The 17,878-nt window shown below is 46.5% G+C and overlaps 1 protein-coding gene across 1 annotated transcript in view; it reads left to right on the top strand.

Moving 5' to 3' along the window:
• The window catches only part of LOC126088449 (piezo-type mechanosensitive ion channel component), a 724,612-nt gene that overhangs the window by 332,042 nt on the left and 374,692 nt on the right, over positions 1-17,878 (top strand). Inside the window, exon 15 of the mRNA XM_049906591.1 lies at positions 9,006-9,154. Within this exon, the coding sequence (XP_049762548.1) occupies positions 9,006-9,154 (149 nt within the window). The remainder of the gene's footprint in view (positions 1-9,005; positions 9,155-17,878) is intronic.

Raw genomic sequence — 17,878 nt, 5'->3', positions numbered from 1 at the left:
TGCTGGCAGATGACGTTCACTGGGCATTTGCCATACCCACACCCTGCCTTTGGATCGCCACATTGTGTACCATGATTTGTCACACTACACAATGTTTTTCCACTGATCAATCGTCCAATGTTTTCACTCCTTACACCAAGTGAAGCGTCGTTTGGGATTTACCGGCATGATGTGTGGTTTATGGGCAGTTGCCCGACCATGAAATCTAAGTTTTCTCACCTAACTATCACAGTACTTGCAGTGGAACCTGATGCACTTTAGCATTCCTGTCGGATGGTCTGGATAGGTGTCTGCCTATTACACATTATGACCTCCTTCAACTGTCGGCAGTCTGTCAGTCAACAGACGAGGTCGGCCTGTACGCTTTTGTGCTTTACGTGTCCCTTCACATTTCCACTTCACAATCACATCAGAAACAGTGGACCTAGGGATGTTTAGGAGTGTGGAAATCTCGTGTACAGATGAATGACACAAGTGACACACAAAAACCTGACCACTTTCAAAGTCCGTGAGTTCTGCGGAATGCCACATTCTGCTCCTTCATGATGTCTAATGACTACTGAGGTCGCTGATATGGAGTACCTGGCAGTAGGTGGCAGCACAATGTACCTAATATTAAAAAGTATGTTTTTGGTGGTGTCTGGATACTTTTGATCACATAATGTATAACGCAAGTTCCCACATGCAGAGTTCTGAGAAACTGGTGTTTGGGTGACGAATGCAGATGGTACATATGGTGAAACAGGCACTGAGGTTATGAAGGTCATGTTTTACAGTATGCTATGCAACAGGATACAGTGTCTTGACAGTATATACCCTCAGCCTCTGCCCATTCATGCTAACTGGTAAATTCTTGGTAGTCATGTCTGTGTAAAAGGCAGAAAAGTGTTTATATTACAGCTTGTACATGATGTGTGATTTCACCCATGGTTCCCTGCGTCACCCTAACTTGTCCTGTGCAGAACTCCAGGCTTTTCATTTCCTGAAAACTTATGACTCCATCATTATCCTGCCAGCAGACAAGGGACCTACCACTGTGGTACTTGACCGACAGGAGTATGTTAATGATGGTATATGCCAGCTGTCTGAAAGCTCCACATGCAGCATCTGCCATCAAGATCCCATCCCTGTATACTAACTGATCTACAGCCACTTCATAAAACCTCAGCCCCTCACAAGGACTAACACCACAACCCATAGAACTTCTTACATCCCCCAAACCACATAAGGTACACTTTTTACCGTATTCCTGGTATCCACAAACCCAATCAATCCAGCCATCCCACCGCTGCGGGCTTCAAAGCACCTACCAAGCACTTCTCTGCTTTAGTTGATAAACACCTGCAATCTGTTGTACGAAGACTTCCCTCCTCTCTTAAAAATACCAACCATTTGCTAAATCCTCTGACATCTAAGCCCATCCCATTCCCATCACACACACCCCTCTACACCAACTTCCCCAGTGTACTTAGTCTTACCGACAACTACTTTACCTTTGAGGGGCAGATATGCAGATCAGCAGCATGGCCAGGGGCAGCAGGATGGCTCCTTCCTACACCATCCTTTTCATGGGTCGCTTGAATGGGGCTTTCCTGGGATTCATAAGCCTTCAGCCTGTGGTTTGGTTCAGCTACACTGATGAATCTTTGCCGTATGGATTCGTGGTGAAGCTGACCTGTTATAATTCTTGGAATCCATAAATACATTCTCCCAATTTAATTTCAGTTGGATCTATTCCGAATCGTATGCCACTTTCTAGATGTTGACCTCATTCTGACTGTGGGTCAGCTACACCCTTCTCTTCACATTAAAGCTAATGAGAAACAACGGTACTTACATTTTGACAGTTGCAGTCCTTTCCATGTCAAGCATGCCCTCCCATCAAGCTTTGGCATTCAAGGTAAACATACACTCCTGGAAATTGAAATAAAAACACCGTGAATTCATTGTCCCAGGAAGGGGAAACTTTATTGACACATTCCTGGGGTCAGATACATCACATGATCACACTGACAGAACCACAGGCACATAGACACAGGCAACAGAGCATGCACAATGTCGGCACTAGTACAGTGTATATCCACCTTTCGCAGCAATGCAGGCTGCTATTCTCCCATGGAGACGATCGTAGAGATGCTGGATGTAGTCCTGTGGAACGGCTTGCCATGCCATTTCCACCTGGCGCCTCAGTTGGACGAGCGTTCGTGCTGGACGTGCAGACTGCGTGAGACGACGCTTCATCCAGTCCCAAACATGCTCAATGGGGGACAGATCCGGAGATCTTGCTGGCCAGGGTAGTTGACTTACACCTTCTAGAGCACGTTGGGTGGCACGGGATACATGCGGACGTGCATTGTCCTGTTGGAACAGCAAGTTCCCTTGCCGGTCTAGGAATGGTAGAACGATGGGTTCGATGACGGTTTGGATGTACCGTGCACTATTCAGTGTCCCCTCGACGATCACCAGTGGTGTACGGCCAGTGTAGGAGATCGCTCCCCACACCATGATGCCGGGTGTTGGCCCTGTGTGCCTCGGTCGTATGCAGTCCTGATTGTGGCGCTCACCTGCACGGCGCCAAACACGCATGCGACCATCATTGGCACCAAGGCAGAAGCGACTCTCATCGCTGAAGACGACACGTCTCCGTTCGTCCCTCCATTCACGCCTGTCGCGACACCACTGGAGGCGGGCTGCACGATGTTGGGGCGTGAGCGGAAGACGGCCTAACGGTGTGCGGGACCGTAGCCCAGCTTCATGGAGATGGTTGCGAATGGTCCTCGCCGATACCCCAGGAGCAACAGTGTCCCTAATTTGCTGGGAAGTGGCGGTGCGTTCCCCTACGGCACTGCGTAGGATCCTACGGTCTTGGCGTGCATCCGTGCGTCGCTGCGGTCTGGTCCCAGGTCGACGGGCACGTGCACCTTCCGCCGACCACTGGCGACAACATCGATGTACTGTGGAGACCTCACGCCCCACGTGTTGAGCAATTCGGCGGTACGTCCACCCGGCCTCCCGCATGCCCACTATACGCCCTCGCTCAAAGTCCGTCAACTGCACATACGGTTCACGTCCACGCTGTCGCGGCATGCTACCAGTGTTAAAGACTGCGATGGAGCTCCGTATGCCACGGCAAACTGGCTGACACTGACGGCGGCGGTGCACAAATGCTGCGCAGCTAGCGCCATTCGACGGCTAACGCCGCGGTTCCTGGTGTGTCCGCTGTGCCGTGCGTGTGATCATTGCTTGTACAGCCCTCTCGCAGTGTCCGGAGCAAGTATGGTGGGTCTGACACACCGGTGTCAATGTGTTCTTTTTTCCATTTCCAGGAGTGTATTTGTTCACATGTGGACTCTTTACTGCAATAACCACGATTTTCACCTCAGCATTCACTGGATAGAATTAGTGCCACCAGCCTAGTTGAAAAGCAAATTTCCCAGGGCATCACACCCAATTCTGGTACTACTGATCCCTCATAGAACAACTTAGGAGTACCCCTTGTCACTCAGTTTTATTCTCGTCTTGAATGTATTAATCAGTTACTTTGACAACGCTACAACTTCCTAAAATCATGCCCTCAAATAAGATCCATTCTGTCTGATAATTTGCCTACCGCACATAGAAGAGCTTATCATCAGCCTTCCAAGCTCCACAAGGTCCTTGTCAGACTATATCCTCCTTTTGTACTTGTTTCCCTAATGTATGCTCCTTCCTGTGTGGCCATTCTCACTGTAAGACTTGCGTTATGCATCTTCCTACCCCCACCTATACAGCCTTCTAACTGGCAAAACTTATACTATCAGAAACAAAATGTTGTGTAGTAGCTGTTGTGTAAACACTGTTCGACCTTGTACATTGGCATGACTACCACAAAGTTATCAGTTAAGATAAATGGGTGTAGGCAGAGGGTGTATACTGGCAACACACAATACCCTGTAGCAGAGCATATTGTAGAACATGAGTGTTGTGACCTCAGTGCCTGTTTCACCATATGTACCATTTGGATTCTTCTCCCAGACACCATTTTCTTAGAGCTCCAGATGTGGTAACTGGCATGACAGCATGTTCTTGGTTCTCAGCACCTACCTGGTCTTAATTTACGTTAATGTCTTCAGTCTCAGCATTTCTTGTCAGTAACTATTCCTTTCTTCACTGTCTTTTAGTTTTCTATACCTTTTATTTTCTAATCTGTTCTCCAAGTACTTCCCCCTCCTGCCTCCCCCCCCCCCCCCCCCCCCCCCCCCTCTACCACACACAATGCACATAGCTTTCTGCTTTTATTAACTCACGCACAGTGTTTTGTCAGTGATACCAGACTCTATCTTCCACCTTTAAACTCACAGGTTTTTAAATCACATTCAGTGCAGTCCCCAACAATCAGTGTTTTCTTCTCATCCCGTCTGGTAAGTCTCCCCCGACCCAACATTATGGGCAACTTCTCTGAACTCTCCTCATTTCCTAAACCATCCCAATCCTTTTCCTTCACCACTCTTCCTTTCCCTTCAACCCTTCTGCCAGAAGGAGCAGCCACTGGCTCTGAAAGCTTGCAAATTTTAGTGCCTTTATATGCGTGTTTTCCAACTACTGCTTGGTGAGTAGGTTTTTTATCTATCAACTTCATTATAAATCCAAGATATGTATTGTGATACCTTGCATGAGCCATCAATTATTCTGAGATATGATTCTTGCTGGAAAGCACAGTTAGTTCGTTAGTTAGTTACATATTCCATGGATCATTCAAATGATTCTTTTATCAGAATGATGTGGAACAATTCAATTTACAGGATATTTACACTTGATTAGTATTAACATCAATGAACACATTGTTTTTGCCGTACTTGTATAAATACACCTAAAAAAATTCTTTTTCTAGGCAATGAGTTTTTGAATAAAATTTGTCCATGGAAGAGAAGAAATTGTCTAGAAAAAATGATTTTGGGTTAGACGTAAAACTAACTTTGTTAAGTGTCAGACATTTCATGTTATTGGCTAAATTATTACAAATTTTTCCTACATGTTGAACTCCTTTCTAAGCAATGGCAGATTCATTAATGTGTAATGAAGTTAATTTTTCCACTAGTGTGACATCACTATTTTTCTCAAATTGTGATGGATTATGTATGACAAATTTCTTTTGCTAATATCTGTATTATGATGGTGCAGTTGAAATTCTGAACTTCTTGAAGAGGTCCCTACAGGAAGACTGCAGGTGAACACCACATATACCGTATTTACTCGAATTTAAGCCATACCTGAAAAATGAGACTCGAGATCAAGGAAAAAAAATTACCCGAATCTAAGCCGCACCTGAAATTTGAGACTCGAAATTCAAGAGGAGAGAAAAGTTTTAGGCCGCACCTCCAAATCGAACTAAAGTTGGTCCATTTTAATATGAGACACAATTTAGGTCGAATGGATGACGATACAGCTACAGTAGTTTGGTTCAAGTCGTAAGCTTAGCAGTTAAGCTTTACCAGGTAGCCATTGCTATGCATCAGGCGCTCTGTCCATATTTATACGGGTACTCTTTCTTTTTCACGTGCTTCATCTGGTTTGAATTGATTGCTTATTTTTCTTTACCTGATAAGTGCCGTTCTCTTTGTTATAGGTGTTTATGTCACTCTAAGCTGAAAATGCATTATTGTACTGTGTCATGCATTGTTTGTTGAATTCTGATAATGAGTGTTTACAGCCTGTTGCCGCTCATGGCATGGCTTGCTTTTGAGCGCACTACCGCCGCTTACAATGAAAAAAAAGAGAATTGTCTCATTAGCGAAACAATGGCAAGAGACTGCTATTTGTTGTTACTTACACTGCTGCTTTCTTTGATAATGATCAACATGAACCAAATAATAGACTGCGTATGATAGAAGATGTTCTGAACGAGAGTTTAGCAAAAATTTTTCTCCGTTTGAAAATCTTTGCAGACGCCTCTTTAGTACATTACATTCTGCACAGAAATTAGATTTAAAAATCTAGTCAATTGTTGTGCTTCATTTCTGACTATCACTATTAGGCGTAAGAATAATACGAATATAAACGTGACATGATATGTATATTCTTTCGCATTTGCTGTTGTCTCACTTTAGTTTTGTAGTTTATTAGGCAGACAGGATTTAAATGAGATAGCAGCAAACATGAAAGAATACATCGCAAAATGTTTATATTCGTATTATTCTTATGGTGAAGAGAATACTGCAGGTGATTCACAGTTCATAAAAGTTCCTATTAGCAACCATCTCTTCTCACAGGTAGGAAAAAATTCAGAAAAGACCCCAAACAGTCTTGCCAGTCAGATTTTCGTTGTACATTGAAATGCTGCTACATTCAAAGATGAACAATACAGAATTTGTATTTACTTCATTGGATAATGTACGAAAATGCAGTGGTCGAAACTCGGGACGTAGAAAAAAAGCTCATCTTCCACCTTTTTTTATTTTTTATTTTTTTTTATTTTATTTTTTTTTTTTTTTTTTTTTTTTTACTGACGCAGAGCTTTTGGCACCAGTATTTATCTTTGTGCCTGCAAAGCAAGCCTGTGTAGCACTACATATATTCGACGGCAAAAGTTAGTTGTGGCGGCACTTAACAATATTTTTCAGAACTTCCGCTTACTTTGCACTCGATTCTAAGCCGCAAGCGGTTTTGTGGATTACAAAAACCGAAAAAAAAAGTGCGGCTTAGATTCGAGTAAATACAGTAATTCTTTCTGCTCACTTTTGTGCAGTCAATGCTCTCATTGTTAAGTGATGAGCTACATGAGAAAATTATTCAGTAATAAAATACTGGATGGAAATATGCAAAATATGTCGGGACATTGATTTGCTTGTTTCAGAGACTAACGGTTGTATGAAAAGCAAAAGTAGTTGAAATTAATTGTTTCAGCAGTTCAGTAATATGCTTCCTCCAAGTTTTCATCAATATGCACGCAGAAAAATTTGGAGCAATGTATTCTGTTTACTGACTCCTGTTAAAGTGCCACATCACAATTGGTATGACTCTATTTGGTGTCAGGAACTGAATATTGTGCGTTTTCTCAAAATTTGAGGAGAATCCATTTTCAGAGAACCACTTAATAATTCTTTGGGAAATATTAACAGTCTCTTCTGTTGCTTTCTCTCTAACAGGATTTATTATAACACTTAAGTCATCTGCAAAAAGTACCAATTCTGCTTGATGGATGTTAAGTGGAAGGTCACTCATATATTTAAGGAACAGGAGTGGACCCAAAATTGAATGTTGCAGGGTTCCCTTTGTGATTTCCCACTAGCCACAAAAATTTCCCCTCCTTCCAACTTTTTTGAATTATTCAGCACAACTTTTTGCATTTTGTTTATTAAGTATAACTCAAATCACCTATGTATAAGTCCATCAATTCCTTACTTAGTTACTAACTTTACTTTACATGTGGCAAGAGCCTTGTCGACCATACGCCTGTTCAATGAGCCTCTTGCACTTCTGCCTGTCCAATGTGCTGTTTGTCCAGTTGCTGTTGATGTTCATCCTAGTTGTGTCCTCCCGAATGTTTTCCCGCCATCTGATCTGGGTCTCCCTCTTCCTCTCGTTCCATCTATTGTTGTGCTGAATGCCTTTCTAGGTAGTCTATTCTCTGTCATTCTTGCTATATGGCCTGCCCAATTCAACCTTCTCCTCTTGAGCACTTTGACGATGTTACGGTGTTTGTACAGCCCTCTTAATTCTTCATTTCTTCTTATTCTCCATTCCATGTTATTTTCGTCGTATACAGGCCCTAAAATTTTCCTTACTACTTTTATTTTGAATATTAAAAGTTTTTTCTTCATCTTTCTTTCTAAATATTAATGTTTCACATCCATATAACATCACAGGTACAATGGTTGATTGATATAAGCGGATTTTGAAGTTACTCCTAAGTGATCTTTTTTTTAGAATTTTGATGAAACTAAAAAGTGTCTTGTTTGCTTTTGATAAATGGGGATCGATTTCTATATCTGTTCTGTTGTAATTACTAAAAAGACTTCCTAGGTACTTGAAGTGGTCAACAATCTTGAAATTTAATCCATCTACGGTCAGTGGTGCATCTTCTCTGGTTTTCTTGCTTATGGGCAGGTATTCTGTCTTTTCTTCATTAACGTGTTATCCTGTTTTCTCAGCAATTTTGTAGTAATTTTGCATCATTCTGATTAATTCTGAGTTGGAACTACTTATTAGTGCTACATCATCAGCATAGGCAGGTCTTGTAATGTTCACATCCTGTAGCTGGATCCCTTGTGGACTGGTTATACAAAATTCTCTATCGATTTTCTCTAGGACAAGGTTAAATAAAATAGGTGAAATGGCATCCCCTTGTCTCAGTCCAGTGTACACCTTAAAGTCTTCAGTTTCTCCTACCAGTGTCTTTATGTGATATAAAGTTTCTTCTATACACATTTTAACTAATCTGATTTATTTTGAAGGTATTTTAAATTCCTTCATTATATTTAGGAGTGTCTGTCGGTGTATGCTATCATAGGCCTTTTTAAAATCTATGAATAATATGTGGACATCTACATTGAATTCCTACGCCTTCTCAGTTACTTGTCTTAGGGTGAATAAGTGATCTAATGTGCATCTGTTTCTGCGGAAACCGCATTGGTAGTCTCCAATCAGTTCTTCTGTTATTAGTATCAGCCTGTTTAATAGGCAGCTCGATAAGATTTTGTAGGTGAGATCCTGTAAGGCAATTCCTCTGTAGTTATCACAAACAAGTGGATCATTCTTCTTAAATTCCATAAAATGTAAATTTTTTAAGAGAGTAACATGATCAACACAATCATACACCTTGGAAAGATCACAAAAATACCAATACCACGTCATTAAATAACAATACTTTGAAGGGTGACACTGCCATGTATTGTTTTTACTTTTACAGCTGTCCTATAGAATGTGGAGGAGAATGATTTTTTATTTCTAGTTGATAGTTATTGTTCCTTTTTAATGATGATATTGTGACGTCAATGTCACTTACATATATTTTTCTACTTTTACAGCTGTCATATAGGATGTGGAGGAGAATGATGTTTGGCTTTTGGTTGACAGTTATTGTGTATTCAATGTCAATTCTGATATTGGTATATACATATCAATTTGATAATTTCTCAGAGTACTGGGCAAAGTACCTGCATATTCCTTTAACACTGTAAGTATGCTGTGATTATTATTATTATTATTATTATTATTATTATTATTATTATTCTTTCTTTTCTCAGACATTATTATTATTATTATTATTATTATTATTATTATTATTATTATTATTTTGCATTCAGTAAATTTCAGTTTCACATTGTTTGTATTTTCTGTTTTGTCTCATTAACATTTTTATTTGCCTAAATCTCTACACATAGAAACTGAAGTCCACTGCTCATTTCTCTTTGTATATTCAGTCAAATGTCAGGAACTACTGTATGGATTTTGTTTTAATTTTTACTGATAGATAGACTGATATACGAGGGAGATTTGTGTTTACAATGTATAAATATTTAATGCAAATTGGATAAACTACGATGAATTAAAGTCAACTGCCACTGTTTGTGAAGTTTTAGAAACATTCATAGTAAGTCTATGGAAATACAAAGATCATGCAATATTGGTTGGAGGCAACTTTAACCTAATGAGTATGGACTGATAGGCTGGAACATCTATGGACTCATTGCAGCGGATACAGGCAAACTCAGTCTTGTGAAGTACTGTTGAATGCTTTTTCCAAAAACTATCTTGAGCAACTAGTTAGCCAATTTGCATAAAATGGAAATATTGTAGACCTTGTAGCTGCAAGCAGTCCTGACCTTATCAATGGTATTAGTATGGAGACAGGAATTAGTGACCATGATGTCATCATAGAGACTGTGGTTAAGTCAATAAAGAGCAGATAAGCAGTTGTTAGCATCCCACATAGACAATGAACTGACATCATTTAGCTCCAGTTGATAAACATAGAGCAATTATGGGCAAAGTTTAAATAGATTGTAAATTGTGGTCTGCAGAACTATGTGCCTAGTAAGTGGATTAAGGGTGGGAAAGACCACAGTGGTTTAACAACGAAATTTGAAAAATGCCGAGGAAGCAAAGGCTGTTGCTCTCTCGCTTCAAAAGAGAGCACACAAATTAAGAACTTCTACTAAGTTCATGCAACTGAAAAAAAAAAAGAAAGAAAGAAAGAAAGAAAGAAAGAAAGAAAAGGTAGTGTATGAAGCATACAACAATACCACCATTGTACCTTAGCAAAGGTCTGGCTGAGAATGTGAGAAAATTCTGGTTCTATGTAAAATCACTATGTGAGTCTAAAGATTATATCCAGTCACTTGTAGAGCAGTCTGGTATGACAGTGGCCGACAGCAAAAGGAAAGCAGAGGTTGTAAACCTTGTATTTAAGAAATCATTCATGCAGGAGAATTGTACAAACATACTGTTGTTTGACCATTGAACATACTGACGTATGGACAACATAGTAATAAGAATCCCTGGTTTAGAGAAACAACTGAAAGAGTTGAAAACAAATAAGTCACCAGGTCTGAATAGAATTCCAATTTGGTTTTACAGAGAGTACTCTGTGCCACTAACCCCTTCCTAGCTGGCATTTATCACAAATCACTCACCCAGCACAAAGTCCCAAGCAACTGGAAAGGAGCACAGATGACTCCTGTATATAAGAAGGCCGAAAAGAATGGACCCACGGAATTACAGACCAATATCCTTAACTTCGGTTTGCTGCAGAATTCTTGAACATATTGTCAGTTTGAATATAATGAATTTCCTTGAATCAGAGAAGCTTCTGTCCACAAATCAGCACAGATTTGGAAAGCATCACATGTGGGAAACAGAACGTGCCCTTTTCTCACATGATATGCTGTGAAACTCTCATTGAAGGGCAACAGATATATTCCATGTTTGTAGATTTCCAGGAAGTGTTTGACATGGTGTCCTATTGCAGGCTGTTAAAGAAGGTACAAGCATAGGAAATAGGTTCCCAGATTTGTGAGTAGCTCAGAGGTTTCTTAAGCAACAGAATCCAGTTTATTATCTTGGATGGCGAATCTTCATCAGGGACAAGGGTACCTTCAGGAGTGCTCCAGGGAAGTGTGATATGACTACTCTTATTTTCTATATACATATATGATCTGGTGGACAGAGTGGGGAGCAATCTGTGGTTGTTTGGTGATGAAGCTGTGGCACACGGGAAGGTGTCAAAGATGAGAGGCTGTAGGATGATACAAGATGACATAGACAAAATTTCTAATGGGTGTGATGAATGGCAGCTGGCTCTAAATGTAGAAAAATGTAAGTTAATGCTGTGGGTTAGGAAAAACAGACTTATGATGTTCAGATACAGCATTTACAGTGTCCTGCATGAAACAGTCATGTCATTTAAATATCTGGGCATAATGCTGCAAAGTGATGTGAAATGGAATGAGCATGTAAGGATAGTAATAGGAGAGCGAATAGTTGACTTTAATTTATTGGCAGAATTTTGGGAAAGTGTGGTTCATCTGTAAAGGAGACCACATATAGGACACTAGTGTGATCCATTCTTAAATCCTGCAAGAGTGTTTCGGACCTGCATCAACTCGTATTAAAGGAAGACATCGAAGCAATTCACAGATGGGCTCCTAGATTTGTTAACGGCAGGTTCGCATAGTGCGGAAGTGTTAGAGATGGTTTGGGAACACAAATGGGAATTCCTGGAGGGAAGGCGATGTTCTTCTTGAAGAGCACTATTGAGAAAATTGAGAGAAATGGCATTTGAAGCTGACTGCAGAATGATTCTACTGCTACTAACATACATTTCACTTAAGGACCACAAAGATAAGTTGAGAGAAATTGAGGCTCGTACAGAGATGTATAAACAGTCTTTGTTTTCTCTCTCACCTTGTGTGTGAATGGAACAGGAATGGAAATGACTATTAGTGGTACAGGATAATCTCCACCATGCACGGTATGCTGGCTTGCAGACTAGAGATACCAACAACGACAAAGGTGTTTTAGTCCATGTGGACACAAACTCCATCCACAGCAGCAGTGAGGAAGAGATTGTAAGTGATATCCAGAATCTGATTAGGTTGACAAAAACTGTGTACACAACCTCTAGGCTGGTAATTGGTGGAATTGCTCACAGAAGATCTTTAAGTAATACTTACGTCAATAGAATAAATAGCAGTATCGAGGAACAGTGCGACAGACTGGGGGCAGTGTTCATTGACCCAAGGAAGTTTTTAAATGATAAATGTGTGGGTAGGGATGGCCTACATCTCATTAGGTTAGGCTGTATGAATTTCTGTAAAATGTTCATAGAAGTATGTAAAATCCTAAAAAGCAAGGGAAACTGATAATTATGATGGAGGTGACAATGCAGAGGTACACATGGGGAGAGAAAAAAAAAGAAAGAAAGAAAGAAAGAAAACGCCAAAGAGGTGCTGCATGTGAAATCATAGTCAGATACAAAAATGCACCACTGATGTACTGAAATATCAATGGCTTAACAGCAAAACCACCAAAACTTAAATACTCTAAAATTGATGAAATGAAAATTCTGCTTTCAGAATATGTGAACATGAAAATAACCTGCCTAAATGAATTCTGGCTTACAGAAGATTGTTTACAAGTTTTAAACAGTGTTAATAAGCTAGCAGCTATTGTAGCTTGTTGCTTACTCAGTATGTTATAAAGTAATAGAAGACTCAAATTATTTAAATGAAGAGTATGTGTCTGAGGATTGCTGTATAGAAGTAAGCAATCGGAGTACAGTGATTATAACAGTTTATAGAATTCCTGGGTGTTCTACAACAAAAATGTTCTTAGCTAATTTCCAATGCCTCATACAAAAAGTTAGGAAGAAATGTAAGAAAAAAAATAGTAATTGTGACAAACTTCAACTTAAATTTATTAGTTGATAGCTGTGAATAAAAAAAATAATTGTAACTTGATACAGAAATCTTGTTTCAAGTTAAACTGCTCTGAAAGCGCTAGAGAAAACAACAAATCAGAGATGTGCATTGATAATAATATTACAAACTACCTATTTGAAAGTGGAAAAAAGTACTGCTTAGAGCTAGATATTTCAGACCATTCAGCTCTGTTTATTGAGCGCCTAATGGCAGATAAATGAAAGCCTCCAGAAATGTATATAAAAAGAGATTTCAGCACAAGACATATGGATTTATTCCACAATAAAACAAGTGCTGCGAGCTGGCCTGTAGACTGCTGCAGTTCAACCACCATAAACAGTGATAAATTCTTAAATTGTTCTTAAATACATTTAATGTCTGTTTACTACCTAGATATTGGCAAAAAAAGCAAGCAGTAAACTTGAATGGATTACACCAGTAATAAAAATTTCTGGTGCTGGAAAAAGGAAACTCTACAATGAGTTAGAATCAAACAGAAATCCTGATTTTGTTATGTATGTCAAACACTATAAAGCTGTATTCAGGAGAGCTAAAAAAATTGCCAATAATACCTTCATCCTCCAACATACTAATAAGACAAAAGAAATTAGGAGCTATAGTTAAGTCATGAGATTCTGAAAATTGTTTGAAAACACTGTCAGTTATCATGGATCTTTTCCAAATGTATCAAAATATGCTGAGATAAAATAACTACTCAAAAAGGAATCGACAGAAAATGTGGAGAATTACTGACACCCCCCCCCCATCTCTCTCTCTCTCTCTCTCTCTCTCTCTCTCTCTCTATCTCTATCTCTATCTCTCTCTCTCTCTCTCTCTCTCTCTCTCTCCCCCTCCCTCCCTCCCTCCCCCCTCCCCCCTTCCCCTCTCCCCCCTCCCCCCCCTCTTTCCTGTCAGTACTTTCTAAAATGTTTGAAAAAAAGATGGCAGCAAAACAAACTCAAAAATTTCTTACTGTAAATGACATAATTTTTAAAAACTACTTTGTCCACCAACAGTGAAAAGCATTTTAAATGTAATCAGTGAGTGTACTCAAAAGATATGCTCCTTGTAAGATGAGGATAGAAAGGTCATAAGAATCAGACACACTGCATTGCTGTAGTTCCCCTCTTACATAACAGATAGGAAACAAAGAGTAATTATAACTTCAAATTCAAGAGATTATTTGTCAAGCTGAAACCAATTGGCCAAGCAGTCCTGCAGAATGAGATATTCACTCTGCAGCGGAGTGTGCGCTGATATGAAACTTCCTGGCAGATTAAAACTGTGTGCCCAACCGAGACTCGAACTCGGGACCTTTCCCTTTCGTGGGCAAGTGCTCTACCAACTGAGCTACCGAAGCACGACTCACGCCCGGTACTCACAGCTGTACTTCTGCCAGTACCTCGTCTCCTACCTTCCAAACTTTACAGAAGCTCTCCTGCGAACCTTGCAGAACTGGCACTCGTGCTTCGGTAGCTCAGTTGCTAGAGCACTTGCCCGCCAAAGGCAAAGGTCCCGAGTTCGAGTCTCGGTCGGGCACACAGTTTTAATCTGCCAGGAAGTTTCAGTCCTGCAGAGTTTGATATTTGGTCCCCACCTGCTTCTTTTCTACATAAATGACCTATAATTGTCAATGATTTGCTTGAAAGAATTCCCGAAAGTGTCATATATACCTTAGAAGAACTTGAATACTGGTTCCATCAAAGTGAACTAAACCAATTCCTCCCCCCCCTCTGCCTAACTCCTCCCCCCCTCTGCCTAACTCCTCCCCCCTCTGCCTAACTCCTCCCCCCCTCTGCCTAACTCCTCCCCCCCTCTGCCTAACTCCTCCCCCCCTCTGCCTAACTCCTCCCCCCTAACTCCTCCCCCCCTCTGCCTAACTCCTCCCCCCCTCTGCCTAACTCCTCCCCCCCTCTGCCTAACTCCTCCCCCCCTCTGCCTAACTCCTCCCCCCTCTGCCTAACCCCTGCCCCCCCTCTGCCTAACCCCTGCCCCCCCTCTGCCTAACCCCTGCCCCCCCTCTGCCTAACCCCTGCCCCCCTCTGCCTAACCCCTGCCCCCCTCTGCCTAACCCCTGCCCCCCTCTGCCTAACCCCTGCCCCCCTCTGCCTAACCCCTGCCCCCCTCTGCCTAACCCCTGCCCCCCTCTGCCTAACCCCTGCCCCCCTCTGCCTAACCCCTGCCCCCCTCTGCCTAACCCCTGCCCCCCTCTGCCTAACCCCTGCCCCCCTCTGCCTAACTCCACCCGCCTCTGCCTAGCTCCTCCCCCCCACTGCCTAGCTCCTCCCCCCCACTGCCTAGCTCCTCCCCCCCACTGCCTAGCTCCTCCCCCCTCTGCCTAACTCCTCCCCCCTCTGCCTGACTCCTCCCCCCTCTGCCTGACTCCTCCCCCCTCTGCCGGACTCCTGCGCCCCCCTCTGCCCGACTCCTGCGCCCCCCTCTGCCCGACTCCTGCGCCCCCCTCTGCCCGACTCCTGCGCCCCCCTCTGCCCGACTCCTGCGCCCCCCTCTGCCCGACTCCTGCGCCCCCCTCTGCCCGACTCCTGCGCCCCCCTCTGCCCGACTCCTGCGGCCCCCTCTGCCCGACTCCTGCGCCCCCCTCTGCCCGACTCCTGCGCCCCCCTCTGCCCGACTGACTCCTGCGCCCCCCTCTGCCCGACTGACTCCTGCGCCCCCCTCTGCCCGACTGACTCCTGCGCCCCCCTCTGCCCGACTGACTCCTGCGCCCCCCTCTGCCCGACTGACTCCTGCGCCCCCCTCTGCCCGACTGACTCCTGCGCCCCCCTCTTCCCGACTGACTCCTGCGCCCCCCTCTGCCCGACTGACTCCTGCGCCCCCCTCTGCCCGACTGACTCCTGCGCCCCCCTCTGCCCGACTGACTCCTGCGCCCCCCTCTGCCCGACTGACTCCTGCGCCCCCCTCTGCCCGACTGACTCCTGCGCCCCCCTCTGCCCGACTGACTCCTGCGCCCCCCTCTGCCCGACTGACTCCTGCGCCCCCCTCTGCCCGACTGACTCCTGCGCCCCCCTCTGCCCGACTGACTCCTGCGCCCCCCTCTGCCCGACTGACTCCTGCGCCCCCCTCTGCCCGACTGACTCCTGCGCCCCCCTCTGCCCGACTGACTCCTGCGCCCCCCTCTGCCCGACTGACTCCTGCGCCCCCCTCTGCCCGACTGACTCCTGCGCCCCCCTCTGCCCGACTGACTCCTGCGCCCCCCTCTGCCCGACTGACTCCTGCGCCCCCCTCTGCCCGACTGACTCCTGCGCCCCCCTCTGCCCGACTCCTGCGCCCCCCTCTGCCCGACTCCTGCGCCCCCCTCTGCCCGACTCCTGCGCCCCCCTCTGCCCGACTCCTGCGCCCCCCTCTGCCCGACTCCTGCGCCCCCCTCTGCCCGACTCCTGCGCCCCCCTCTGCCCGACTCCTGCGCCCCCCTCTGCCCGACTCCTGCGCCCCCCTCTGCCCGACTCCTGCGCCCCCCTCTGCCCGACTCCTGCGCCCCACTCTGCCCGACAACTGCGCCCCCCTCTGCCCGACAACTGCGCCCACCTCTGCCCGACTCCTGCGCCCCCCTCTGCCGCCCCCCTCTGCCCGACTCCTGCGCCCCCCTCTGCCGCCCCCCTCTGCACAACTCCTGCGCCCCCCTCTGCCCGACTCCTGTGCCCCCCTCTGCCCCCCCCTCAGCCCGACTCCTGCGCCCCCCTCTGCCCGACTCCTGCGCCCCCCTCTGCCCGACTCCTGCGCACCCCTCTGCCCGACTCCTGCTCCCCCCTCTGCCCGACTCCTGCTCCCCCCTCTGCCCGACTCCTGCTCCCCCCTCTGCCCGACTCCTGCTCCCCCCTCTGCCCGACTCCTGCGCCCCCCCTCTGCCCGACTCCTGCGCCCCCCCTCTGCCCGACTCCTGCGCCCCCCCTCTGCCCGACTCCTGCGCCCCCCCTCTGCCCGACTCCTGCGCCCCCCCTCTGCCCGACTCCTGCGCCCCCCCTCTGCCCGACTCCTGCGCCCCCCCTCTGCCCGACTCCTGCGCCCCCCCTCTGCCCGACTCCTGCGCCCCCCCTCTGCCCGACTCCTGCGCCCCCCCTCTGCCCGACTCCTGCGCCCCCCCTCTGCCCGACTCCTGCGCCCCCCCTCTGCCCGACTCCTGCGCCCCCCCTCTGCCCGACTCCTGCGCCCCCCCTCTGCCCGACTCCTGCGCCCCCCCCTCTGCCCGACTCCTGCGCCCCCCCCCTCTGCCCGACTCCTGCGCCCCCCCCTCTGCCCGACTCCTGCGCCCCCCCCCTCTGCCCGACTCCTGCGCCCCCCCTCTGCCCGACTCCTGCGCCCCCCCCTCTGCCCGACTCCTGCGCCCCCCCTCTGCCCGACTCCTGCGCCCCCCCTCTGCCCGACTCCTGCGCCCCCCCCTCTGCCCGACTCCTGCGCCCCCCCTCTGCCCGACTCCTGCGCCCCCCCTCTGCCCGACTCCTGCGCCCCCCCCTCTGCCCGACTCCAGCGCCCCCCCTCTGCCCGACTAATCCGCCCCCCCTCTGCCCGACTAATCCGCCCCCCCTCTGCCCGACTAATCCGCCCCCCCTCTGCCCGACTAATCCGCCCCCCCTCTGCCCGACTAATCCGCCCCCCCTCTGCCCGACTCCTCCGCCCCCCCTCTGCCCGACTCCTCCGCCCCCCCTCTGCCCGACTCCTCCGCCCCCCCTCTGCCCGACTCCTCCGCCCCCCCTCTGCCCGACTCCTCCGCCCCCCCTCTGCCCGACTCCTCCGCCCCCCCTCTGCCCGACTCCTCCGCCCCCCCTCTGCCCGACTCCTCCGCCCCCCTCTGCCCGACTCCTCCGCCCCCCTCTGCCCGACTCCTCCGCCCCCCTCTGCCCGACTCCTCCGCCCCCCCTCTGCCCGACTCCTCCGCCCCCCCTCTGCCCGACTCCTCCGCCCCCCTCTGCCCGACTCCTCCGCCCCCCTCTGCCCGACTCCTCCGCCCCCCTCTGCCCGAC

Source organism: Schistocerca cancellata, chromosome 6 (genome assembly GCF_023864275.1).
Source record: "Schistocerca cancellata isolate TAMUIC-IGC-003103 chromosome 6, iqSchCanc2.1, whole genome shotgun sequence".
Taxonomy (NCBI): Eukaryota; Metazoa; Arthropoda; class Insecta; order Orthoptera; family Acrididae; genus Schistocerca; species Schistocerca cancellata.
This window is presented reverse-complemented; position numbering and strand designations above follow the sequence as displayed.